The sequence below is a fragment of the Papio anubis genome, chromosome 16, assembly GCF_008728515.1.
Source record: "Papio anubis isolate 15944 chromosome 16, Panubis1.0, whole genome shotgun sequence".
NCBI classification, from domain to species: domain Eukaryota; kingdom Metazoa; phylum Chordata; class Mammalia; order Primates; family Cercopithecidae; genus Papio; species Papio anubis.
The window spans coordinates 18,834,771-18,860,889 of NC_044991.1; the positions used below are offsets into that span (position 1 = coordinate 18,834,771).

General features: G+C 46.2%; 1 protein-coding gene and 1 pseudogene across 20 annotated transcripts in view; one reads left to right on the forward strand and one right to left on the reverse strand.

Annotated features, from left to right (window-relative positions):
- Positions 1-26,119, reverse strand: part of DEPDC5 (DEP domain containing 5, GATOR1 subcomplex subunit) — a 165,627-nt gene that overhangs the window by 18,023 nt on the left and 121,485 nt on the right. For all 20 annotated transcript variants that reach the window (XR_004178820.1, XR_004178817.1, XR_004178818.1 and 17 more), the window contains 5 exon segments: positions 24,986-25,118; positions 23,117-23,225; positions 19,726-19,953; positions 5,010-5,179; positions 1,412-1,583 (listed from right to left, as the gene is read on the reverse strand). Coding sequence is in view for 13 of the 20 variants with exons in the window: in XM_031655974.1 (XP_031511834.1) it covers positions 1,412-1,583; positions 5,010-5,179; positions 19,726-19,953; positions 23,117-23,225; positions 24,986-25,118 (812 nt within the window). In the remaining 7 variants the exon portion in view is untranslated.
- Positions 6,640-7,704, forward strand: LOC116270706 (annotated as a pseudogene).

Below are 26,119 nucleotides of genomic sequence, written 5' to 3' on the forward strand. Positions count from 1 at the left end.
GTGGAAAACCCCGAAAGAGTCTTTGGACAGTGTCGGGGGAAGATATCTCTGTCCCTTCAACATAATAAAAACAATAGTACCAGGAGCTGCTTGGCTTAAAACGGTCCCATATGAACACAATCATCTGGCATTTCAGGACTGCATAAATGGTCCTCTCTCAGCCATACCACTGTGAGGTTAAACAAGAACATGTGTGTTTCAAGGGGGCTTTGTAAGCTCTGTGTGTCCCACAGTCCATAGCCTCCAGCAGGTAGGGCCTCTGTGGGGCTTGCTTGGGACCCCGGTTATCACTTAGAACATTGTGTCTATAAAAAAATATCTTCCAAACTGTAAACAAAAAACACACAGAAGGGCTTTTGGAAGAAAAGCTGTTTGCACCATGAGGGCAGCCTGTCACATGGAAATTGCAGGAATACTTAGCTTGGCCTAATCCACCTGGGGAGACCTCCGTATCTTTTGGGCCAGTTCTCTGCCACTGATCACGACACAGACTTACAAGGGCACAAGAAGAAAGCATCTCCCTTACGTCAAACGTTATTTCCTTCACAGCTCTAATCTTTATACCTGAGAAACCTCAGGGCTCCTGACGTATCAGCATCAACCCTAGCTTTACGTTTTAAAAAAGATCATCTGTGAACTCATCAAAAGCTTTGTAGGAGCTATTTATACATGCATCCGCAACGAGCACTTGGTGATAAAAAGCTATATGCTGTGTCAAGTGCAGCTTGTCTTTGATCTGTCCTAAACCTGCCCTCAGGGTTCTGGGGGTCTGGTGTGGAGCAGCAGGTCCAGGCTGACCCTGGGTACTATCTTTCTGATTGACAACCTTTCCCACAGGGAAGGGCTCTGATTTGGGTCCTGCTATCATCCTCTGATCCTGCTTTGTCTTCCCTGAGATGCATGACTCGAGTCACACGCACTGTTCCAGAGGCTGACATGCCACAGCCTTGCAGAAAAGGATGCTGTTTCCTGTTTTGCTTTTCATGCCCTCCCTTTCCTGGCCTTTTTGCATGAAATAGCATATGCAAGTCTCCCGTGAGGTTTAATTCCCTGCAGCCCAAATCAGTTAGGCTGGAGCATATGAAAGGAGAGCGTGGGAGAACACCAGTGCTGCCTGTGATTTATAGAGTTTAGCGCCCTCTCCCACCCACCACTCTGCTCCAGGCAGCTCTTGACACTCTCATTTTAGGAATAAGGAATTCGAGACTCAGAGACATGAAATGATTTGTCCAGGGTTATCCAGCCACTAAGTCAAGAACCAGGATCCTTTAGAACCTTGATCCTTTTGGCCCCTTGTTGAAAGGTTCTCCCTGTTCCCTAGCCGTGTTGACTGGATACCCAGAGTGGTGTCCTTGGTAGGGACGGGGTCTTACTGGTTGAGACAGAACCGCCAGAAGGGAGTATTTCTTACTATCAAACAGGTGCTCGCTGCCCTCCTTGAGCAAGCAGCTGATGTTGAGTGGGATGAAGAGCTGGGCACGAAGGGGGTCGCCATACAGGTAACTGGGCAGTGCAAAAGGCCCCTCCAAAACTGGGACCAACAAAAAGCCACAGGAGGTGGCTTTCCGATGCCAACCTTGGACCTGGCAGAAAGTACAAAAACAGACAATATCATCTGCAAGTTCTTTCAAACAAAAGAAAATACTTCCCAAGCAGCAAACCCTCCAGAAAGGCAGCATGCACAATGATTGGCATGCTCATTTATTCATGTTCGCTGGCTGCAAATTGGTCCTGGACAGGCAAAAATGCAGTTTAACATCCTGACAAATACTAGAAAAACTGTGAGCTAAGCACACAGCTCCTCTTTACGGCCCAAACTTCTGCACCTTCGGTGTTTCTTTTAGAAAGAACGGTCTGCACAAAGTTGAAATCCTTCCTATTCTAGGGGATGTTGGAGAAAGGTCATAGGATAGAGGTTAAGTCTTTCTAATTTTGTCTTTTTTTTTTTTTTTTTTTTGAGACAGTCTTGCTCTGTTGCCCAGGCTGGAGTACAGTGGCCAGATCTCAGCTCACTGCAACCTCCACCTCCCGGGTTCAAGGAATTCTCCCACCTGAGACTCCCGGGTAGCTGGGACTATAGGCGTGCACTACCATGTCCAGTTAATTTTTGTATTTTTAGTAGAGACAGGGTTTCGCCAGTTGGCCAGGATGGTCTCGAACTCCTGACTCAGGTGATCAGCCGGCCTCAGCCTCCCAAATCCTAGGTTTATAGGCATGAGCCACTGCACCCAGCCTAATTTTGTACTTTACCAGGAACTTCAGTTCAAAGTATCAAATAGGAAAACAACTCACTCCAGCTGGCTGAGAGAAATGTGACGCAGGGTGGGAAATGACCATGGTGGCTTCTGATAATGGTAAACCCTGATCTGACAGAGTGAGAGACTACCAAATTCTATCTGTCCAAAGATGAGAACAAAAGTTACAGGGGCAAAAAGATAAACCTACCATCAATAACATTTTCTTAGGGAACACTGGCAATTTTCTAGATCTTGAGATACTCTTTTTAACCATAAAAATGACGTATGTTAAAAAATAAAAAAGTTGATCGATGTGGCTCTGGCATACAGATGATTTTTGTGTCAAGTATTATTTCCAAAAAAATACAGTTGGGACAGAGCTTGACTTAAACAAATGATTATGTAAAAAATTAAAGGATACCACCTTTATCTTTTCTCTCAGGAATGTTCATAACAAAAATAACAAAAAAAAGCCGAGATCTCCATTTGACCAAAATAATTCCTAAGGCTTGGTCAAAATCTGATTTTTAACAAATGGGGACACTGCCTTAAAATAATAATTAACTTACATACACTAAAGTTTTAAAAGCTTAATAAAATAATGATAAAGAGATTAGCAGCTTTCAGTGGCTTTTACATGAACAGATGCGAAAAGTGTACTTTATGGAGACAGTTGCTAAATTCCTCTAAGGAAATGAACACTGTCTCTCCTGCCCAACTGTAACTATGTGTGTGTGTCTATGAATGCTGTGGTCATGCTGTTTTGGGATATGCTTATCTAGAAAGGGCCAGCAAGGAGAGTGCTTATGCCTACTGGGTCAGAGAGCTAGTTTTACCTGAAAGAAGTGGTCACGCTGGTATCAGTGAGCTGGGGAAGGGCTAGTGTCCTCTGTGAGCTGAGCAGAATGAGCAGTGGGTTGTCTTTTTTTATTTGGACCTTAAGGATGTTCCCCAGATGGGAGTCTTTCCAAGGGAGGGGTCCTTGAAGATGCTAATGCCATGTGGAGGCAGACAGAGACCTGGACAAATTGTTTTCCCAGGATACCATGTTTTGTGGGATAAAACTTAGCCTATGAGCTCTGGACAAAAAAAAAAAAAAAAAAAAAAAACATATAAAACCTGCTGGCCCATGCTGTACTCATTTCTCTTTGCTTATCTCCTCGCTTTTAGTAAACTCTTTTTGAACTTCCCAGCTGTTCTCTGCTGTATGAAGAGATGGCTGGGCTGGTGTTGAGAGAAGTGAGATTCAGTAGAAGCCACAGAAGAATATTCTTTTTGGCTATACTGGAGAGTATATAAAAAGGAGTGGCAGACTATAAAGATGGTTAAGGAGCGCTCCTGGAAGATACTGACAACTTGGCTAAGGAGTGAGCACTGTGATGGGGGATGGTCAGGGATGGCTTCTTAGTGTAGGAGCAATGAATGGCCTGATTAGAGATGCAGGCCAGGATGAAACAGAAGGAGAAAGGACAGGCAGGAAGGCCAGTTAAAACAGGGCTTCTCAACCTTGGCACTTGTGACATCTTGGGCTGGTTATTCTTTGTTGTGGGGGCTGCCCTGAGCATTACAGGATGGTGAGCAGCATTGCTGGTCTCTACCCACTGAACGCCAGTAGCACCCACCGTGTCCTCACCCCTTTCTTTCTTTTTCTTTTTCCAAGATGAAGTCTCATTCTGTCACCCAGGCTGGAGTGCAGTAGCATGATCTCAGCCCACTACAACCTCCATCTCCTAGGTTCAAGTGATTTTTGTGCCTCAGCTTCTTGAGTAGCTGGGACTATAGGCATGCACTACCATGCCTGGGTAATTTTTATGTTTTCAGAAGAGACAGGGTTTCACCATGTTGGCCAGGCTAGTCTCTAACTCCCGACCTTGAGTGATCTGCCCGCCTCGGCCTCCTAAGGCGTGAGCCACTGTGCCCAGCCACCCCCTTCTATCTTCAGATATTGCCAAATGATCCCGGATGGCAAAATTGCCCCAGGTAAAGAACCACTGAGTTCAAAGCAGTGATGTTTATTGACAGGGGACTGGTTAACTATGGTGTAAACAAATAATAGAATACTCTCCAGCCCTTAAAAACAATGAAGCAAAACAAAAACAAACAAAAATCCCAATAACAATAATAATAAAAAAAAATCCCAAGGCAGATTTATTTGTACTGACATGGAACACAGAGGTGATAGAAAAAATGCAATGTAAGTAGTATGTATCCAATGCTACCGCCTCTGTTGAAAAAAAAAAGTAACGTGATTTTGTCCATGCTTAGAATCTCTCTGGAAAGGTACTCAACAAAGCGGTAGTGGTGGTTGCTTTTAGATGAAAGTCCCAGGGAATGAAAGTGGGAAATAGACTTACTTTTCACTCTAAACCAGTGATTCTCAACAGGGAGCAATACTCCCCCTTCCTGGGAGAGTATTGCGGCAATATCTGGAGACATTTTGATTACCACACCTGGGGCTGTGCTACTAGCATTTAGTGGGTAGAGGCTAGGGTTGTTGCTCAATTTCCTATAAGATGTAGGACTCCCCCACAGAGAATTATCTGGCCTCAGATGTCAATAGTGCCAAGGCTAAGAAACCCTGATTCTACCCTTTTTGATCACTTGAAATTTTTACTATGTTTAATTTTTTTAAAAAAGTTACTCCAGTAGTCCTAATGAATGGTAATAAGAGCCTGAACTAAAAAATTAAAGTGACATGAATCTCTACCAAGCATCTCCATGCCCCACTGTGAGGTGAGCCAAAGGCCCGATGACATGCATGAAGGTTCTCACCATCTCGAAGAGTACTGCTGCGGTCACCGCCATCCAGTGCAGCTTGATCTCAAAGGCTGCGTTCAGAGAAAAGTTGCCATGGTAATAACAGCTGCACCACTCCAGCCGGTCTGTGCGGTTGTTCACATCAACATCCAGGGTCACAGTCCTCTGCTCTGGGACAGTGGCAGCTATGTCAGCACACAGGAGGGGCCCCAAGAGAGCGAGAAAAGGAGTGGGATGAAGAACAAACAACTAAGTATCCAGATATGAAACTATATACAAGACGCTATTGCATGTATAGCATGTATAATGCCTAAAAGAAAACTGCAGATTCTAGAAGTTTCCTGGAAATCATCTAGACTAGAGATTGGAAAACTTTCTGTAAAAGGCCCCATTATAAATATTTCACATTTTGTGAGACATATGGTTTCTGTTGCAACTACTCAACTCTGCTATTGTAGTGCAAAAGCAGCCACGAACGTTACATAATGAATGTGCTTGGCTATATTCCAATAAAACTTTAAAAAAGCAGACTGAGTTTTAGGGCGGTTAAACTATTCTGTATGATATTATAATGTTAGATATGTGCCACTGTACATTTGTCCAAACCTATAGAATATACACCACCAGCTGAGCACAGTGGCTCATGCCTGTAATTCCAGCACTTCGGGAGGCCGAGGTGCTGGAATCGAGACCATCCTGGCCAACATGGTGAAACCCTGTCACTACTAAAAATACAAAAATTAGCTGGGTGTGGTGGCGCGCACCTGTGGTCCCAACTACTCGGGAGGCTGAGGCAGGACAATCGCTTGAATTTGGGAGGCAGAGGTTGCAGTGAGCTGAGACAGCACCATTGCACTCCAGCCTGGCGACACAGCGAGACTCCATCTCAAAAAAAAAAAAAAAAAAAAGAATATACAACACCAAGAGTGAACCCTGAAATGTAAACCATGGATTCTGGGTGACAATGATGTCAATGTAAGTTTATGGATTGTACCTTGTAAAAATGGACTACTCCGTCTGGGGATGTTGATAGTGGGGGCAGCAGGTTGTGGGGGTGGAAGTCAAACGATGTATAGTAATTTTCTTTCTTTTTTAGAGATGGAGTCTTATTCTGTCACCCAGGCTGGAGGGCAGTAGCATGATCTTGGCTCCCTGCAACCTCTGCCTCCCAGGCTCAAGTGATTCTCTTGCTTCAGTCTCCCAAGTAGCTGGGATTACAGGTGTGTGCCACCACACCCGGCTAATTTCTGTACGTTTAGGAGAGATGGGGTTTTGCCATGTTGGCCAGGCTGGTCTCAAACTCATGACCTCAGGTGATCCACCCGCCTCAGCCTCCCAAAGTGCTGGGATTACAGGTTTGAGCCACCATGCCGGCCAGATGTATAGGAACTTTCTATCAGATTCTGCTATGAACCGAAAACTCCTCTAAAAGAAATAGTCAATTATAAATGAACAAATGGTAAGCCAGACTTGGCTGCTTAAGCCATAGTTTACTTCTCCCTAAGTAATCCAACCCCTTCATTTACAGATGAGGAAACGGCAGCCCAGGGAGGGAAGATGCCTTGGCCAAGATCATGGAATCAGAACCTCAGCCAGGCTAACCCCTAGATCTTTTTATTTCGGTGCCTATGAAAAAAAAAACACAATGGGCAAACAGCCCAGACCACCAGTGACAAGTCTTGCTTTTCAGGTTTCAACCCAGGAAGACAGTAGTTCTACAATCTTTTCTCAAGAAATGAAACCTTATAATGAAGCTTAACACCCCGTCCCATCATTGACATGTTGCTCAAGGATGCTGGGTGAGTACCAAGCTTACTCATCCTATCTGAGACTTCTGCTCAGAAATCCTACTCAACTCAAGATAGGATGTTTTAGAGACGTGTCAGACAATCAAGTTCTTGACCAGGCTAAAGCCCTAAAATAGGCTTAGAAGCAAAGAAAAGGTCAGGCCTCTGTTCTGCCTGGGTGGGCACTGCCAGACTTAGGGTTTCTTTTTGTTAGTTTTTTCCTCCCTGAGGCACAGTCTCAAGAGATCCTGAGAACATGTGCCCCCAGACCTAGGGTTTCTATAAACTATAATCCGCCCCTCATTCTCCCTTACCCCCAAGAATTCAATAGTTTTCTTTAGCTGAAGTGGTCAGTTCAGTTCTGGGTTCTGCAGACAGAACTCCTGAGTGTGGGTTTTTCTCACTGACAAGGATAAACAGCTCTTGAGTCAGCAATTTTAATGAGCTTCTGTTGTAAGGCAGGAAAGCTCCAGCTAGGTCACTAATGGCATTCAGGCGAACTGGCATTCGGCTGCCACATGTACCACTTACCATTCTCACAAAAGACTAAGTCCAGGCAGTGTGGTTAGCAAGATGAATATGAGAGCAGGGATTAACCAAAAGTTGACAGAAACTGGAGAAAGAGAACGCCTGAAAGAGCTGCTGAGAGCTAAATTAATTGAATGTGGCTGAAAGGATGAGTTGATAAAGATAATGTAAAGATAATGATTTTAAGTGATATGTGTTTTGCTTTTGCATTAAGAGGTAATTAAAGAAACAGGACTAGAACACGTTACTGTTGATGACTTGGTGGCTGAAATCACTCCAAAAGGCAGAGCCCTAGTACTTGACAGTTTAAAGAAGGAGCTCCTACAAAAAATAAAAGCATTCCTTGCTCAGCCTGTCAGTCTTTAAGATTGACCTAATTGTGTTGCTCTGTGGTATTATTTTTGAAAGTAATATTTGCCATAAATTAGAAAACGATTCCCAAAATAAAATTCTTTTTTTAGCCAGGCATGGTGGCTCACACCTGTAATCCCAGAACTTTGGGAGGCCAAGGCAGGCAGATCACCTGAGGTCAGGAGTTCAAGACTAACCTGACCAACATGGAGAAACCCCGTCTCTAATAAAAATACAAAAAATTAGCCGGGCGTGGTGGTGCATGCCTGTAATCCTAGTTACTCGGGAGGCTGAGGCAGGAGAATCGCTTGAACCTGGGAGGCAAAGGTTGCAGTGAGCCGAGATCGCACCATTGTACTCTAGCCTGGGCAACAAGAGCAAAACTCCATCTCAAATTTAAAAAAAAATTTTTTTTTTTAATGTTTTTATTGAGACTGAATCTCACTTTGTTGCCCGGGTTCAGGAGATTCTTGTGTCTCAGCCTCCCAAGTAGCTGGGCCTACAGGTGCACGTCACCACGCCCAGCTAATTTTTGCATTTTAATAGAGTTGGGGTTTCCCCATGTTGGCCAGGCTTGTCTTGAACTCCTGACCTTAATTGATCTGCCTGCCTCGGCCCCCGAAAGTGCTGGGATAATAATGAGCCACAAAGCCTGGCCAAAATCCCTTTTTGTATGATGATATATGGTTTTCAGTAGTGATGTCTACACTGTATTGATTTTTTCCTCAAATTTTAATAAATATCTCATGAATGGAAAAACAAACAAACAAAAAAACCTAGAACATGCAAATGGGAAAAGTTCTTGATTTGGAGTTGGAAGATCTAAGCTCGGCCATTTAGTAACCACGTCTCAGAGAGCATTGCTTCACCTCTGCTGGTTTAGTTCCTGGACTACAAACTGAGATGTGTCAGCCCAGCTGCTTCATAGAGATGGATGAGAATCAGGTTAAGCATGGATTAGAAAGGAGTGTGGACCTACTCTCTTGCCTTCTCCAGCCACCTAACTTGTAACTCTCCTCTTTTCCTTCTGTTCCTGCTGGTCTTTTCTCCCAATTTAGGCCATGAGTTCACCAGTGTTCAATCTGAGGCCTGTCTGTGCCTCCGACGGACACTGCTTGGCTGTCTGTGACATTTAAGGCTAAAGAACTTGGTCATTCCAATGCTAAAAGGCTCACCAAAACTAGATTCTGTCTTTGCTTCATGTTCTGGATTCCTGATACTGCCAGAATAACCCTTTACTTAGTCAAAATCAAAAGAAGTTTTGCCCTCTGGTCTTGGACACTGTGTTTCTTCCCAAGAGAAAAGTCTGTGTCACAAAGATAAGGATGCTCAATAAATACCAGCAGTGGCCTCATGCATCTCTTCTCTCCCATCTGGCATGTTAAGTTCAGAACATGCTGGCCTGGGCCAGGAAGTACACTGCTCAACCAAGTGGTTACAGGCTGAAGATACTACTGGCCCTGTACTTCCGAGTTAGATTTGGCAGTACATATGTTTCTCGCAGGATTATGATGTTGACAAAGATGTGAGCCCAGCTGAGTTCAGCTTTCTGGTTCATTGAATCATTACTTGAGTTCCATGAAAACCAACTTATTCACACAAGACCAATAAATACATGCAAGCCCAGAGGAGGAACAGGCCGAGCATCCTTCACCCAGGTCATAGTCAGGGGGTTATCAGTACCTGGGGAAGGGGACAGTGTCAGCAGAGGAGAAAAATGCAACCCCAGGTAGGGGAGTGATACTCTACGTAACAATCAGAGGTGCCCAGGTACGGAACAAGTAGTCTTGGGAGTGAGTGCTATGTTGAGGGGGGTTTTCAAAGAGAATCTTGCTCCCCACTTATCAGGAGTGCTGCAGAAAACATTCAAGTGTCAGGGTTTGGACAGAGGTGCTCTAAATTCCCTCCTGACTCCAAAATCCAGTGGGCCATCAAGAAAAGGCTGGGACCGGGTGCAGTGGCTCATGCCTGTAATATTAGCACTTTGGGAGGCCGAGGTGGGAGGATTGCTTGAGTCCAGGAGTTCAAGACCAGCCTGGGCAACAAAGACCTTGTCTCCACAAAATATCAAAAAATTAACCAGGCATGCTGGCACATGCCTGTGCTCCCAGCCACTTCGGAGGCTGAGGCAGGAGGGTTACTTGAACCCAGGAGGTTGAGGCTGCAACAAGCTAGGATCATGCCACCACACTTCAGCCTGGGCAACAGAGCAAGACTCTGTGTCAAAAACACAAACAAACAGCCAGGCTGGTGGCTCACTACTGTAATCCCAGCACTTTGGGAGGCTAAGGCGGGTGGGTCACCCGAGGTCATGAGTTTGAGACCAGCCTGACCAACATGGTGAAACCACATCTCTACTAAAAATACAAAAAAAATTAGCCAGGCGTGGTGGTGCATCCCTGTAATCCCGGCTACTCAGGAGGCTGAGGCAGGGGACTTGCTTGAGTCCGGGAGGCAGAGGTTGCAGTGAGCTGAGATCACGCCACTGCACTCTAGCCTAGGTGACAAAGCAAGACTCTGTCTCAAAAAAAAAAAACCAAAACAACAACAACAAAAAAACCAAAAACACACAAACAAAACAAAGCTGAGAAGGCAAAGGCATGTGAGTGGGCTTAAGGGGTGCAGGGCTGTTGCTTCCAGAGTCTCAGATGCACCTGCTGCTTCCCAGGTGAGAGGCCCAGGGTGACCGGGATGGGAAAGTGGGAGCCACCACGAGCCAAGCCAAAGAGGTTCATGCGTCAATGTCAGGCATTTCAAAACAGACTTCCAATGCCAACTTCCAACTGAGTATCCTAAGTGTTTAAAAAGGAACATATCGAAACAAAAAACAAAAAAAGGGACAGGTCACAAATGATACACAGGCCTTCCTCCCCCTGCAAATCATGTTATTTTTTTTTTTCTGAAGAAAAACCCAAACACTGAAGACGGCTCAATTTAAAGAAAACAGATCTTCTCCACTTAAGTAAATGAAACAGTAAAAGACTATATTCTAACCTGAAAAAATTCTGGTAAGAAACCTCTCATATCCTAACACAAAGGGCTGAGAGCTGTTATTGGATAGAATTAGCTGCAGGTTTAAAAGGAAAAGAAACTCATTTCTTTTGGGAAGAGTGATGGGCAAGAGACTGATGGAATGAAATTCCTTGTAACAACTATGGAAACCACTGAAAAGTTAATAAAAGGATGGAAACATGCACACACACAACTCTGCCTAGTTTCAGATTCACTGACCCCCTAAAGCCCATACACAGATCCCAGGAGAAGAACACCTGTTTAATACCTGCTATAGACATAAATCCTCTCTTCTTCCCGACTCTCCCTGTTTTTTGGACATATGGTTTTTCTCTTTTCCTTTTTTTTTTTTTTTTTTTGAGATGGAGTTTCGCTCTTGTTGCCCAGGCTGGAGTACAATGGTGCCATCTTGGCACACTGCAACCTCTGCCTCCCGGGTTCAAGCAATTCTCTTGCTTCAGCCTCCCGAGTAGCTGGGATTACAGGTGCTCGCCACCACACTCGGCTAATTATTTGTATTTTTATTAGAGATGGGGATTGATCGTGTTGGCCAGGCTGGTCTTGAACTCCTGACCTTAGGTGATCCACCCACCTCGGCCTACCAAAGTGCTGGGATTACAGGCATGAGCCAACACGCCCAGCCTATGACTTATTTTTCTATATACTGCTTCTCTCTCTCTCTCTTTCTTTTTTTTTTGAGAAGGAATCTTGCTCTGTCGCCCAGGCTGGAGTGTAATGGCACAGTCTTGGCTCACTGCAACCTCCATCTTCTGGGTTCAAGCAATTCTCCTGCTTCAGCCTCCCGAGTAGCTGGGATTACAGGCATACGCCACCACACTGCGCTAATTTTTTGTATCTTTAGTAGAGATCTTCAGTAGAGATAGGGTTTCACCATGTTGGCCAGGCTGGTCTTGAACTCCTAACCTTGTAATCCGCCCACCTCGGCCTCCCAAAGTGCTAGGATTACAGGTGTGAGCCACTGCACCTGGTCTCTCTCTCTCTCTCTCTGTTTTTTGTTTTTTTTTTTTTGAGATGCAGACATATTTTTTCAGGCTGGAGTGCAGTGGTGCAATCTTGGCTCACTGCAACCTCCGCTTCCCAGGTTCAAGCAATTCTCATGCCTCAGCCTCATGAGTAGCTGGGATTACAGGTTCATGCCACCACACTTCACTAATTTTTGTATTTTTAGTAGAGACGGAGTTTCACCATGTTGGCCAGGCTAGTCTCAAACTCCTGACCTCAAGTGATCTGCCCGCCTCGGCCTTCCAAAATGCTGGGATTACAGCCATGAGACACCATGCCTGGCCTATATACTGCTTTCCTTTAAGCACTAAGAATTATCAAAGCTAAACTGAGATGATCTGAATCTCATCTTGAGCTGAAGACCAGAAGTCAAAAGAGGGTTTTGCCAGCCTACAGAAGGAGAAGGCTTTGGAAATGAGGATATTACTACAGAAACTGTCAAGAGAGGGAATCGGCTCATGCCTTAGTCCCAGCACTTTTGGAGGCCAAGTGGGAGGATTGTTTGAGCCGAAGAGTTCATGACCAGCCTGGGCAACACAGAGAGATCTTGTCTCTACAAAACCAACCAAAAAAACTAGCTGGGCATGATGGCGTGCACCTGCAGTCCCAGCTACTTGGGAAGCTCAGGTGGAAAGACTTGCTTGAGCCCAGGAGTTTGAGGTTGTAGTGAGCTAGGATCACACCACTGCACTCCAGTCTGGGCAACAGAGTAAGACCCTGTCTCTCTCTCTGTCTCTCTTTTTTTTTTGAGAGAGTCTTGTTCTGTCACCCAGGCTGAAGTGCAATGGAGTGATCTTGGCTCACTGCAACCTCCACCTCCTGGGTTCAAGCGATTCTCCTACCTCAGCCTCCTGAGTAGCTAGGACTACAGGTGCCCGCCACCACGCCCAGCTAATGTTTGCATTTTTAGTAGAGACGGGGTTTCACCACGTTGGTCTGGCTGGTCTCGAACTCCTGATCTTGTGATCCACCGACCTTGTGATCCACCCGCCTTGGCCTCCCAAAGTGCTGGGATTACAGGCGTGAGCCACCGCGCCTGGCTGACCCTGTCTCTTAAAAAAAAACAACCTGTCAAGACAGCCTCCAAAACCAAAATAATGATGCAAAGGTGACAATACCTGAGGCATTTTCCACAAGCAATAACTCTAACCAAGAAGTAAGTGCAGCAAACAGGCTGAGACTGTGCACATGCCTCTGTGACATATGGCGTGTCCACTCACTTGGTGGGGACTAAGCACACGCCTAGGTGAGAGGCAGTTTGTCTGTTCCTGGGCTGGTAGCATTTTCTTTGTTTTTCTTTATTTGCTTGATGACCAGAGAAGAGTAGCATTTTCAATAGAATAAATGGCAGAACTACTGTTTTTCTGACACCTGGACAATTAATTGCTTAGTGTCAGAAGGTTTGCTGACTGCAAATGTTCCAAATTCAATTTTCCCCAATTCTGCCAAACTATATTCATTCATGTTTTTTCAGACATTCAACAAATATTTATTGCAGGTAACTATGCATTAGGTACCATTCTAGGTGCTGGGAGAGCCAGTGAATGAAACTAAATTCATCACACAGCTTAAGTTTTTGTGGAGGTAGAAAAACACAGGCCAGGAGGGGTGGCTCATGCCTGTAATCCCAGAATTTTGGGAGGCCCAGACAGGTGGATCATTTGAGGTTAGGAGTTCGAGACCAGCCTGGCCAACATAGTGAAATCCCATCTCTACTAAAAATACAAAAACTAGCTGGGTGTGGTGGCGGGCGCCTGTAGTCCCAGCTACTTGGGAGGCTGAGGCTGGAGAATTGCTTGAACCCCAGAGACGGAGGTTGCAGTGAACCTGGGAGATGGAGGTTGCAGTGAGCCAAGATCATGCCACTGCACTCCAGCCTCGGTGACAGAGTGAGACTCTGTCTCAAAACACACTAATTGTACAAACACACACACAATGTCAAGTGGTGGCAAGAGCAAAGGAGATGAAGAAGTAGGAAAAGGGGCCCCGAGTGTGTGGTGTGGGGTCAGGGAAGGGCTCACTCACATATGATTTTTGGACAAGAGACTTGAAGCAAGTGAGGGAGGGAGACCTGAGGGCATCTTGGGGGAACAGTGCCCCAGGCAGAAGGAAAGCACTGGAAACAGAGATGTGTGTGGCATGTTCCCAGACACCAGACACAGATGGAAGCCAGTGTGGTGCAGCAGAGTGCACAGGAGGTGGACAAGGGACGAGACAGAGAATGAGGGGACCACATCCTGGGGGCCTGTGGGCTGCTGAAAACTCTGACTTCGGTTTCGAGTGAGCTGGGGCCATAAGAGGATCCTGCCCAATGGGGGAATACCACCTGACTTCCATTTGAAGAGGTCTCTCTGGCTCCTGTGTGCAAAGCAGTTTATAAGGAGCAGGGGCAGAATCCAGGAGGCCAGTGAGAGGTGACAGCAGCAATGCAGACAGGAGATGAAGGTGGCTTGAACCAGGATCATAGAGGAGACAGTAAGGAATGGTTAATCCTGAATCAATATTGAAGTTAACTAAAAGGAAAACTGAATTTGCTGATGGGCTGGATGTAGAGCAGGAAAGAGCGAGCATGAGAAGGCAACTGAGTTTTTCTAAGTGACTAGAATGAGAAGGCAAGACTAAGGTGTTGTGGGGAAACAGCAGGGTTGGCTGGTTCTGAACACTGTACATCCAGTCCTCTAAGTGATCATGTCAAGTAGGTAGCTGGAGGGATGAGTCTCAAATTGGAGACATGGTCTGAGATGGAGACAGAAATCTGGCAGTGACCAGATCTTGGGGTAATAAAGGCCACTGGATTGATGTGACACTTTGGGGGTATGGAGATGAGGCCTGCATGCTGTAATATTAAAATATTAGGTTGCTGAAGAGAAACCAGCAAAGGAAACTGATTTTAAAACGAACGAGGAGAGCCAAAGGAGCAGTGTCTCGAGAGCCAAGCAAGGTAAGGGTTTAAAGAAGGAGTCAGAGATCATTTGACAAATGCTGTCACAGGGCAAGGAGGACCAGAACTAAGGACTGGCACAGGCTAAACAACATGGGCTCCCTGCATCAGGAAGGCTGTTCCAGCGGAGGGAATGGACAGAAACCCGACTTGAGTTTTGCTTTGCCAGCAGGAGAGAGTGTGTGCCTGTCACAGATTGACGGGGATGCTTTAGCAGAGAGGGGATGACTGCCAAAGTGCTACGCTGAGTACTGCGAGGGCTGGGGTCTCGTGTGCAGGTGGAGATGCTGCGTTAGAGGGAGGCAGAGAAGTGGGGACAGACACAGCTACTGGGCGAGGGCAGATGGCAGGTGGGAGTTTTCTTTTGACCGCTTCAGTTTTTACAGTGACACAAGATGCTGATGATGAGGGTGGGGAGCAGGACTCAAAGCTGTGTAATGAGGTTTGGTGGCTCAAAGCTATGATTACATAAAGCGAGATGTGAATGGGAGAGGGAGAAAATGAAAGCAAGATCAATTGGTTACAGGTCCTGGTGGGACAACAGTGAAAGAACTGTTGAAGCCAGGACTGGAGAGAGTGCACTGGGAAGACCAGCAGGGACAGCATAGAGGGGAAGAAAGGGCACACTCAGAGAGCTGTGGTTCTGTAGCAAGGGCCTGGGACCTGAGTGTCCTTCATCACTGAGGGCAGGAGCCACTCCTGGAACTGGGCTATTGTACAAATCATCCGAAGTCCTGACAGGCTTTGACTCTTGTCTCCTTGGGCTGAAATGCAGTATGCTTGGCGCTCAGGCTTCAGGGGTAGGCAGTCCTGAGAATAAACTCCAGCTCTAGCACTTAGTGGCTGCAGAGCCTTGGGCAAATTACTTCGCCTCTCTGAGCCTCACAGTTTCTAAACTCTAAAGCATAAATTGTAGTACCCATCAGGAGACTGAGGTAAAGATTAATGAGACGATTTTCTGCTCTGTACAGGGCCTGACACATAAATTTTCTACAAATCACGGCATTAATGTTATCACCACCGCACCACAGCAGGCAAGACTGAAGCAACCACCACTGGCACCAATGAAAGCACAAGAGGAGCCCAGGGGCCAGAGCACAGAGGAGGACAGTGCTTCCCTCTAACATCTCAGCTCCAGCTCTGACCATTCATTCTACCTCAAAGCTCTGAAAGCATGCCCTTATCACACATCAACCTGACACCTGCTTAGGGAAGTTACTGATGGGCTTCAAAGCCTCTCAGGCTTTGCTCTAATCTTGGCTCCTGACTGGAATCCTTCAATTTCCCCTAGGACAGTGGTTCTCAACTGGGGGTAATTTTACACCCCCCAGGGGACATTTGGCACTGTCAGGAGACATTTTATCACACTGGGTGGGGCTGGGAGTGCTACTGGGTAGAGGGCAGGGATGCTGCTCAACATCCTCCAGTGCACAGAACACTTCCCTACAAGAAAGAATGATCTGGCCCAAAATGTCAGTAGTGCTGAAGTTGAGAAACCCTGCTCGTGGGTTTTGTATGATCTACTGGAGAAGATTCACATTAGAATAATTCCTTTTGTTGAACACTTTCAAGAAAAGGAAGAAAATGCTGGGCATAATGGCTCCCACCTGCAATCCTAGCACTTTGGGAGGCTGAGACAGGAAGATTCCTTGCACCCAGGAGCTTGAGAACAGCCTGGGCAACATAGGGAGACCCTGTCTCTATTTTTAAAAATAGAGAAGAGAAGGGAAGGGAAGGGGAGGGGAGGGGAGGGAGGAGATAAGAGAAAGAAGGAAAAAGAAAAAAAAGAGAAAGAACGAGCAAATGAGTTACTTTCCACCTTAAAAGACCAAAATTTAACAGATTTTGTAAAACATTTTTGCTAAAATGTGTTACACACTTGCTGCCATTAGCTGCCCCCAGTTTTCTACCTCTAATCTGGGGTGTTACCAAGAGATCTGTAAACAGACTTGCAAGAAATCAGTGGAGTAAATATGCTCTATGTGCTGGTTCTAGGGTCTCTCACCACAAGGAGGTGTCACTTGGATTTGTGGCATTTATTTGAATATTTATTTGAAATTTATTTGAAAGGAAGAAACCTTTTTGCTTTCTTCAGCTCTCACATAAATTGTCGCCATGCAAAATCCAATATTTACTTAATGTAATGCATTGTGTCTTTTTCTTAGAAAGTAACCTCGAGGCAAGTGGGAAGGTGACTTTTCAACTCTCTCTTCAGTACGTATCTGAAAGCAACTAGCTTTCAGGCTTAGTTCCTTGTTCTGCAGAGATGAAAATTCTTAATTTTTATCTATGAGGAAAAAGTAGACTTTAAAACTTGTCTACTAAAAATAAACTTGATTTCGTGAGAAAAATGGTGTAAAGTTTCTGGAGAAGCTTCTCATATGCAATCTAGTGCTAGAAGTGAAGGATTAACACTGTACTTATCAAGTTTTGTGTTTGTTATATTTGTAACAGGTTTTCCCCACTCCACCTTTGTTGCTGGACTATTGGCTTCTGCTTCCTACTGACATCAGGGTAGTTACCTGCCCTTTTCTTTGCTATTTCTTCTTCTTCTTTTTTTTTTTTTTTTTGAGATGGAGTCTCACTCTGCCACCCAGGCTGGAGTGCAGTGGCGCCATCTCGGCTTACCACAACCTCTGCCTCTCAGATTCAAGCAATTCTCCTGCCTCAGCCTCCTGAGTAGCTGGGATTGCAGGTATCCACCACCACACCCAGGTAATTTTTGTATTTTTAGTAGAGATGGGGTTTCATCATGTTGGCCAGGCTGTTCTCAAACACCTGACCTCAAGTGATCCTCCTACCTCAGCCTCCCAAAGTGCTGGGATTACAGGCATGAGCCACATGCCTGGCCTTATTTGCTATTTCTAATAGGTCCTCCTATGACATAAAATCACAAGGTCGCTGCTTGCTATTCAAAGGCCTTAAGTCTCAAGCCCTGGTGGTGCTCTAGGTGGTTTAGGCTGCCGGAAGTGAGCACACCCCAGGGTAACAGGGAGTATATGGCTTCTTTAATCCCCAAAAAACATCAAAGAAGTAGAGAGTTCGAAATGCAAGGAAGGAATAAGAGCAAGTCATGACTGCTTGAGGGAAAGGAGAGGCTGCTCTTTCCATGGTTCTGCCCTATCCTCCTCACCCCTTCACTTCTCACACACAGCACTAGAAAATGCTGGAGTGAGCCACACCCAGATCCAGGTGAATCTGAGGATCTGAAAACTTTTTTTTTTTTTTGAGATGGAGTCTCGCTCAGTAGCCCAGGCTGGAGTGCAGTGGTGCAATCTCTGCTCACTGTAAGCTCCGCCTCCCAGGTTCACGCCATTCTCCTGCCTCAGCCTCCCAAGTAGCTGGGACTACAGTCACCCACCACTATGCCCGGCTAATTTTTTTTGTATTTTTAGTAGAGACGGGGTTTCACCATGTTAGCCAGGATGGTCACGATCTCCTAGCCTTGTGATCCACCCGTCTTGGCCTCCCAAAGTGCTGGGGTTACAGGCGTGAGTCACCGCACCCGGACAACTTTTTTTTTTTTTTTTTTTTGACAGAGTCCCGCTCTGTTGCCCAGCCTGGAGTGCAATGGCCTGATCTCAGCTCACTGCAACCTCCGCCTCCCAGGTTCAAGCAATTGTCCTGCCTCGGCCTCCAGAGTAGCTGGGATTACAGGCGTCTGCCACCATACCTGACTAATTTTGGTAGAGATGGGATTTCATCATGTTGCCCAGGCTGGTATCAAACTCTTGACCTTAGGTGGTTCACCCACCTCAGGCTCCCAAAGTGCTGAGACTACAGGCATGAGCCACAGCGCTTGGCCTAAATTTTTTTTTTTTTTTGAGACGGAGTCTCACTCTGTCACCCAGGCTGAAGTGTAGTGGCACGATCTCATCTCACTGCAAGCTCCACCTCCCAGGTTCATGCCATTCTCCTGCCTCAGCCTCCCAAGTACCTGGGATTACAGGCGCACAATGCCACGCCTTGCTAATTTTTTGTATTTTGAGTAGAGATGGGGTTTCACCGTGTTAGCCAGGATGGTCTCGATCTCCTGACCTCGAGATCCGCCCGCCTCAGCCTCCCAAAGTGCTGGGATTACAGGCATGAGCCACCTAATTTTGTATTTTTAATAGAGAGAGGGTTTCACTATGTTGGTCAGGCTGGTCGCAAACTCCTGACCTCAAGTGTTCCACCCACCTCAGCCTCCCAAAGTGCTGGGATTACAGGAGTGGGCCACCGTGCCAGCCTGGATCCAGAAACTTTGATGCCCATTAACATCTCTGTTTTACCAGCTAGAAAAGGATTCCAATTAACTGAGCGTTTACAGGCAAACAAAGCAGAACATAGAATTTCCCTGGAGATTGGTCTATGTTCTATTTGCTTTCTTCCTTTCAGAGGGTTTTCAGGATCCTCCAACTTGCCCTTAAGATAAATCTCATGGTCTTTGCCCAGAGCAGGTATTTTCTAAAGAAGTTCACATTTCAACCCATTAGTCAGGTCCCCCAGGGCAGAGTTCCCCGTTTCCTATCAGAGGTCATTGCCTTTCAATAAGCAGGTGTTCACCCCCATCTTAGAGCTGCAGGAATGGTGGAAAGGAGGGAAGTGTTTCAGTTTACATCCTTCAATATGGTAAGCACATTTGGGGAGGAAAGGGAGAGAGAGAGAGAGATTTTTGCTCTGCAAGAGTGTCTGCAATGGATGACCTTTTAGGTTCCTTCCTCTTCTGAGATCGTAGGATGCTATGGTTGTAGGGAAGGCCTCTGGCAGGAACTAGCTGGTGCAGTGAGCACTATCTCACATCTCCTATATCCTACAGAACTCTCGGGAAAATTGGCCACATATTTCTTCTCTCCTATCGGAGCAGGTCTGGTACTATGTTCTGATTTGAGAGGTGCTAAATACTGTCTGTTGGTTAGGACAATCATAAAACCACTCAGCAAGTGGAAGTCAGCAAGGGAGCCAACAGTGCGGACAGACACGGTGGCCGTTGTGACAGCCTCAGTGACTCTAATCCTGGTTCATGTGGCATCGTTCCCTTGGCTGGCCACTACTTCCCCGCAGCCACCCACTGGCACACCCCCAGACCTCGTCTGGGTTGAACATGTACCTAAAAGTGCTGCTGCCTGGCTCCGTCCTCCAAAACTTCGGCTAAAGGAGCTGTGCCTACTTGCATAGGAGGCTGGCCGGCTGGGTAGCCAGGGCAGGAGAAAGGCAGGAATCTCAGAGTGCACGAGCTCTTCTGCCACAAAGGCCACCTCAAACCACTTGCGCTGGAAGCTGGCGAAGTCGTCCACTCCTGCTGTGTGCCAGGTGGTGGCGGGCTGCTGCATGGCCACTGGGAAAAGTGGAGGGGAGAGAAGGAGTACTCAACACAATTGCTTATTTTCTTAATGATGCATGCTACAACTTGATAAATCTTAAAAACACGCTAAGTAAAAGAAGTCAGACACAAAAGGCCACACACTGTATAGTTCCATTTATATGAAACACAGCGAATAGGCAAATCTTTGAGAAAGAAGGTAGATTACTGGTTGCCGGGGGTGGGAGGAGGAGTTGGAAAGTCACTGCTTAAGGGGATGGGGTTTCATTTCAGGGTGATGAAAATGGTCAGAAACTAGATGGACGTGAGAGTTGCACAACACTGTGGATGTACTAAATGCCCTGTTCATTTTTAAATGGTTAATTTTATGTCATGTGAACTTCAATGTAAAAAATATATATAGATTTTTTTTTCTTTTTTTGTTAAGACTGAGTCTTGTTCTGACGCCCAGGCTGGAGTACAATGGTGCGATATCAGCTCACTGCAACCTCCGCCTCCCAGGTTCAAGCGATTCTCCTACCTCAGCCTCCTGAGTAGCAACATGCGCCACTACGCCTGGCTAATTTTTGTATTTTTAGTAGATGGGATGTTACCATGTTGGTCAGGCTGGTCTCAAACTCTTGACTTCAGGTGATCCACCTGCCTTGGCCTCCCAAAGTGCTGGGATTATAAGTGTGTGTCACTGTACCCGGCCCTAAAAAATATTTTCTTCTCAGTTTATTTCTTTTTTTTCTCTTAGAGATAGGGTCTGCACTGCTTTGCCAAGTCTTCGGTGCAGTGGTACAATCCCGGCTCACTATAGCCTCAACCTCCTGGGCTCAAGCAATCCTCCCATTTCAGCTTCCTGAGTAGCTGTGAAGACCAGCAAGTACAACCATGCCCAGCCAATTTTCTTTTTTTTTTTTCCTGTAGAGATGGGGTTTCACTATGTTGCTTACCCAGGCTGATCTTAAACTCCTGGCCTCAAGAGATCCTCATACCTCAGCCTTCCAAGGCGCTGGGATTATAGGCATGAGCCACCACCATTCTTGACCTTATGGTCAGTTTCATACCTCAAATTTCAGAATATATAACAGTAACCTGGTATGTTTTCAACTTGAAGATAGGTATCTACTGGTCAAACGTATAATTTAAAGGGAAAAGTGTCAATGGATATACTTGTAGCTACAAGGAAAAAAATCCCACACACATCCACTTCTGCCATATTCTTGAACAAGAGAGCACAGGGAGTGGCACTAGCTGCTTCATCTCATGTAAGATTGTTTTTTTTCTGAGATGGAGTCTCACTCTGTCACGAGGCTGGAGTGCAGTGGCATGATCTTGGCTCACTGCAACCTCCACTTCCTGGGTTCAAGCGAGTCTCCTGCCTCAGCCTCCCAAGTAGCTGGGACTACAGGGGTGCACCACCACGCCCAGCTAATTTTTGTATTTTTTAGTAGAGATGGGGTTTCACCATGTTGGCCAGGATGGTCTCGATCCCTTCACCTGGTGATCCACCCGCCTTGGCCTCCCAAAGTGCTGAGATGACAGGCATGAGCCACTGCGCCCAGCCATATTTGAGTCTTTAAACCCAGAGGCAGAGAAGCCATTTGTCTGCAGGATAGGAGTCACTTCTAGAACAGGCAAGGTCCCCTTTTGCTATAGGTGTACTGGAGATGCTGGTCTTGTTTTCTGTTGTTGCTGTTTTTTTGGTTTGTTTTTGAGACGGAGTCTTGCTCTGTCGCCAGACTGGGGTGCAGTGGCGCAATCTCAGCTCACTGCAACCTCCACCTCCTGGGTTCAAGAGATTCTCCTGCCTCAGCCTCCCGAGTAGCTGGGATTACAGGTGGCCACCACCACACCCAGCTATTTTTTGTATTTTTAGTAGAGATGGGGTTTCACTGTGTTGGCCAGGCTAGTCTCCAACTCCTGATCTCATGATCCGCCAGCCTTGGCCTCCCAAAGTGTTGGGATTACAAGTGTGAGCCACTGTGCCTGGCCTGTTTTTTTTTTTTTGAAATAGAGTCTCACTCTGTAGCCCAGGCTAGAGTGCAGTGGCATGATCTCGCTCACTGCAACCTCTGCCTCCTGGGTTCAAGTGATTCTCCTGTCTCAGCCTCCCAAGTAGCGGGGATTACAGGCACCTGCTGCCATGCCCAGCTAATTTTTTTGTACTTTAGTAGAGGCGGGGTTTCATCGTGTTGCCCAGCCTAGTCTTGAACTCCTGAGCTCAGGCAATCCACCTGCTTCGGACTTCCAAAGTGCTAGGATTATAGGCGTGAGCCACCGTGCCCGGCCTGCTGTTGTTTTTGAGACGGAGTTTCGCTCTGTCAACCAGGCTGCAGTGCAGTGGCACAATCTCGGCTCACTACAACCTCTGCCTCCTGGATGCAAGCGATTCTCCTGCCTCAGCCTCCCAAGTAGCTGGGATTACATGCATGCACTACCACGTCCGGATAATTTTGTATTTTTTAGTAGAGACAGGGTTTCATAATGTTGGTCAGGCTGGTCTTGAGCTTTTGATATCAAGTGATCCGCCAGCCTTGGCCTCCCGAAGTGCTGGGATTACAGGCATGAGCCACCACACCCAGCGAGATGCTGGTCTGAATCCGGGGTGCCTCCAGTTATGTGAGCCAGTTCTGACCATGCTAAAAGAGTTTTCCCTCTGGGGAATTACTTTTTCTCATTATTAAAAAAAAAAAAAACAAAAGAAAAAAAAACCCACAGATACTTAAAATACTACTTGGAAAACTTGCTAGGGCTTGATAGTCTTCCTGGGGGTAGAAATGGAGTCTGAACTGGAGATCCAGCAAGTGAAAAGTGCTATGAATCACAGACTGGAGTCCATGATACGATAACCAGAACCACCTGGGCTGGGTGGGCAAGAGGGTGGGGTGCTCTAATTAAAAACAGCTACCAAAAACTGATGTGTGGGAATTTTCTCACACCAGGTCCCTTGGCCTCTTTTAGCTTTATCTTTGACCCACACTGTTCTCACCAAGAACACACTGTAGCTTAAGAAACGCTTGTCACTCTGGCTATGCTTATATTAAGTACAAAGGCTCAAGGAATTTGACAGATCTGTCAACTTATAATACAAAGTCACACATGCAGCTCAGGAAGCACCATCATGTGAAAGAGCAAGTCACCAGGAAAAACACTTGCCCCTGTGGGCAACCGCATTCGCCTCGGCTCTGACCTCGGTCGGGCTCTTTCTCCGTTACTATCTTGTAGAAATAGAAGCCGTAGATGAAGGTCCGCCAGGCTTCGCCAGATGCGTGTGTGATGAGCTGCTCTTCCAGCATTTTCTAGGAGAGACATTGAAACTCTGAAATTCCTGCAGAGGGGCATCTTGAAGGGGCAGCCCTCAGTCATGCTCTGGAGACAAGGGAGTGACAGGAGCACTGAGGAGACCCTACCCTCCACCCCCAGATTAGACATGTCATACTTGATATATATTATATTTTAAAATGTAAACTCATATCATCAACAAATATTTCAAACATGCAGAAGGGCATAAAGAAATTCAGATGGCCAGGAGCAGTGGCTCACACCTGTAACCCCAGCACCTTGGGAGGCTGAGGTGGAGTGGATCACTTGAGGCCAGGAGTTCGAGATCAGTCTGGCCAACATGGTGAAAACCCGTCTCTACCAAAAATACAAAAATTAGCTGGTGTAGTGGGGCATGCCTGTAATCCCAGCTACTCGGGAGGCTGAAGCAGGAGAATCACTTGAACCTAGGAGGCGGAGGTTGCAATGAGCTGAGATTAGCACTGTTGCACTCCAGCCTAGGTGACAAAGCGAGACTCTGTCTCAAAAAAAAAAAAAAAAAAGAAAGAAATCCACATATACCACTATTCCGCTTTCACAAATTTGACATTTCTCTATACTGATTTCAGATATTTTTATTAAAAAAAAAAAACTCTCCATAGACTCTCCCACTCCCATTAATCTTCCTCTCCCCAGAAATAAATGGTTAGTGTAATATTATTCTTAAATAATTTTATTATATAAACATGTATGATAGAGAATATAAGGTATTCTTTTGGGATTTTAAATTTTTAAATAAAGGGCATAATATTATATCATTTTGTAAGTTGGTTTTCCAGTCCGCATCATGCTTCTGACATTTATCCATGTTGACACATGCACCTTCAGCTCATTCATTTTAACTTCTGTAGTAGCATTTCATTATTTGAATAAGGAAATCATATTCTCAGGGAGATAAGAGTGTATACGGCAAAGGCTATGCGAAACAGCAAATCAAGACCCTCAAAGAGAGAACTGAGAATCACACGCTTATTCAAATCAGTTACTGATTTTAACATTTCCATGACGACAACCCAGCTGGTGAGGAAACATTACTGACTTCCAGTTGGGGCCCCTGTACAGACAGGATGGCATGAATTGGCCCAGTCAACTGGCCCTTCCCTATTTCCTTGTTGTTCCAGTTGTGCCATATTCCAGAGTTCCACTTCTGAGCAGTGTAATTAAATCCAGCAAGCATGGTGTTAAGTGCCTACCAGGTGCCAAACAACATGCCTGGCACTGGTGATAGAGAAATGGAAAGTAAGAGGTGATCCTGCCCTCAAGGAGCTGGCTGAGGCAGGAGACAAATGAGAGACAGATAGATCTTCATGCTGTTGTGCTAAGAGCTCTGACAGAGTAAGTACAAGGTGACAGAAGGCCCGTGGGGCAGAGCCTTGAATCCAGCATTGAGTCTTGAATAAGCATGCATTGACCAGGGGAAACTGGGGGCTTGAGGTCAGAGGGAGGGCATTCCCCCAAAAATCATAGAGATTTTTCTGAGGTTTATAAGTGCACAGATTCTGTCCAAAACATTTCAGTTCAGACAATAAATTCTGCACGGTTTTTAAGTCAAGATACAGTGTACTTCAAAGCAAGACTTGCTCTTTCATCAATTCCAGAAAGGCCTCCCACTTATTAAAAATGAATCCTCACCCCAACCTGCAGATCTCATTACTGGAAAGGGTGATGGCTTCTAAGGCAGGCCCTGATTTTTCGGGACCTAAGCAAACAGCTCTGTGGGCTCCTCTTGCTGTCTCACCTGCATGATGTCGATGGCCATCGCCTGTGTCTGGATCCCCTCCACGTGGTTCACCAGCCAGTGCACCACCTCTGCGCTGATGAAGCAGTACGGTGAGAGGCCCTTCTGTTCAGAGAGCAGCTGGACTCCTGTCCTGGGTTCCATTGTGGTGAGCAGGGAGCAGGGGATGTGTGTGCCCCGTGGCAATAAGTGGAAGGAAAGATGAAAAAGAAGTGACTCCCACTACAGCATTTAATACAATAAAGCAGTGTCCCTATGCTATTCCTAGACTCAGAGAAATACCCATGAGGGGACAAAATAAGTTGTTACAAGGGGGCCGGGCACAGTGGCTGACGCCTGTAATCCCAGCACTTTGGGAGGCTGAGGTAGGTGGATCACCTGAGGTCAGGAGTTCGAGACCAGCCTGGCCAACATAGCGAAACCCCTTCTCTACTAAAAACACAAAAATTAGCTGGGCGTGGCCGGGCGCAGTGGCTCAAGCCTGTAATCCCAGCACTTTGGGAGGCCGAGACGGGCGGATCACAAGGTCAGGAGATTGAGACCATCCTGGCTAACCCGGTGAAACCCCGTCTCTACTAAAAAATACAAAAAAACTAGTCGGGCGAGGTGGCGGGCGCCTGTAGTCCCAGCTACTCGGGAGGCTGAGGCAGGAGAATGGCGTAAACCCGAAAGGCGGAGCTTGCAGTGAGCTGAGATCCGGCCACTGCACTCCAGTTTGGGTGACAAAGCAAGACTCCATCGCAAAAAAAAAAAAAAAAAAAAATTAGCTGGGCGTGGTGTTGCGTGCCTGTAATTCCAACTAGTCGGGAGGCTAAAGTGATAGAACCACTTGAACCTGGGAGGTGGAGGTTGCAGTAAGCCAAGATAATGCCACTGTCCTCCAGCCTGGGCAACAGAGTGAGACTCTGTCTCAAAAAAAAAAAAAAAAAAAAAAAATCAAGTTGTTACAGGGGGAAAAGGAGAAGGGGGAGGGGAAAAGATGGGAACTGACATTCAGAGAATACCTATACTTGTCAGGCATTATACTAGGTACCTCACATAATTATTTCATTTAATCTTTACATGAACCCTGTGGCTTAACTCCTTTTTTAAAAAATCCCTTTTTAAAAAATCCCATCTTGAGGTGGAGGTTGG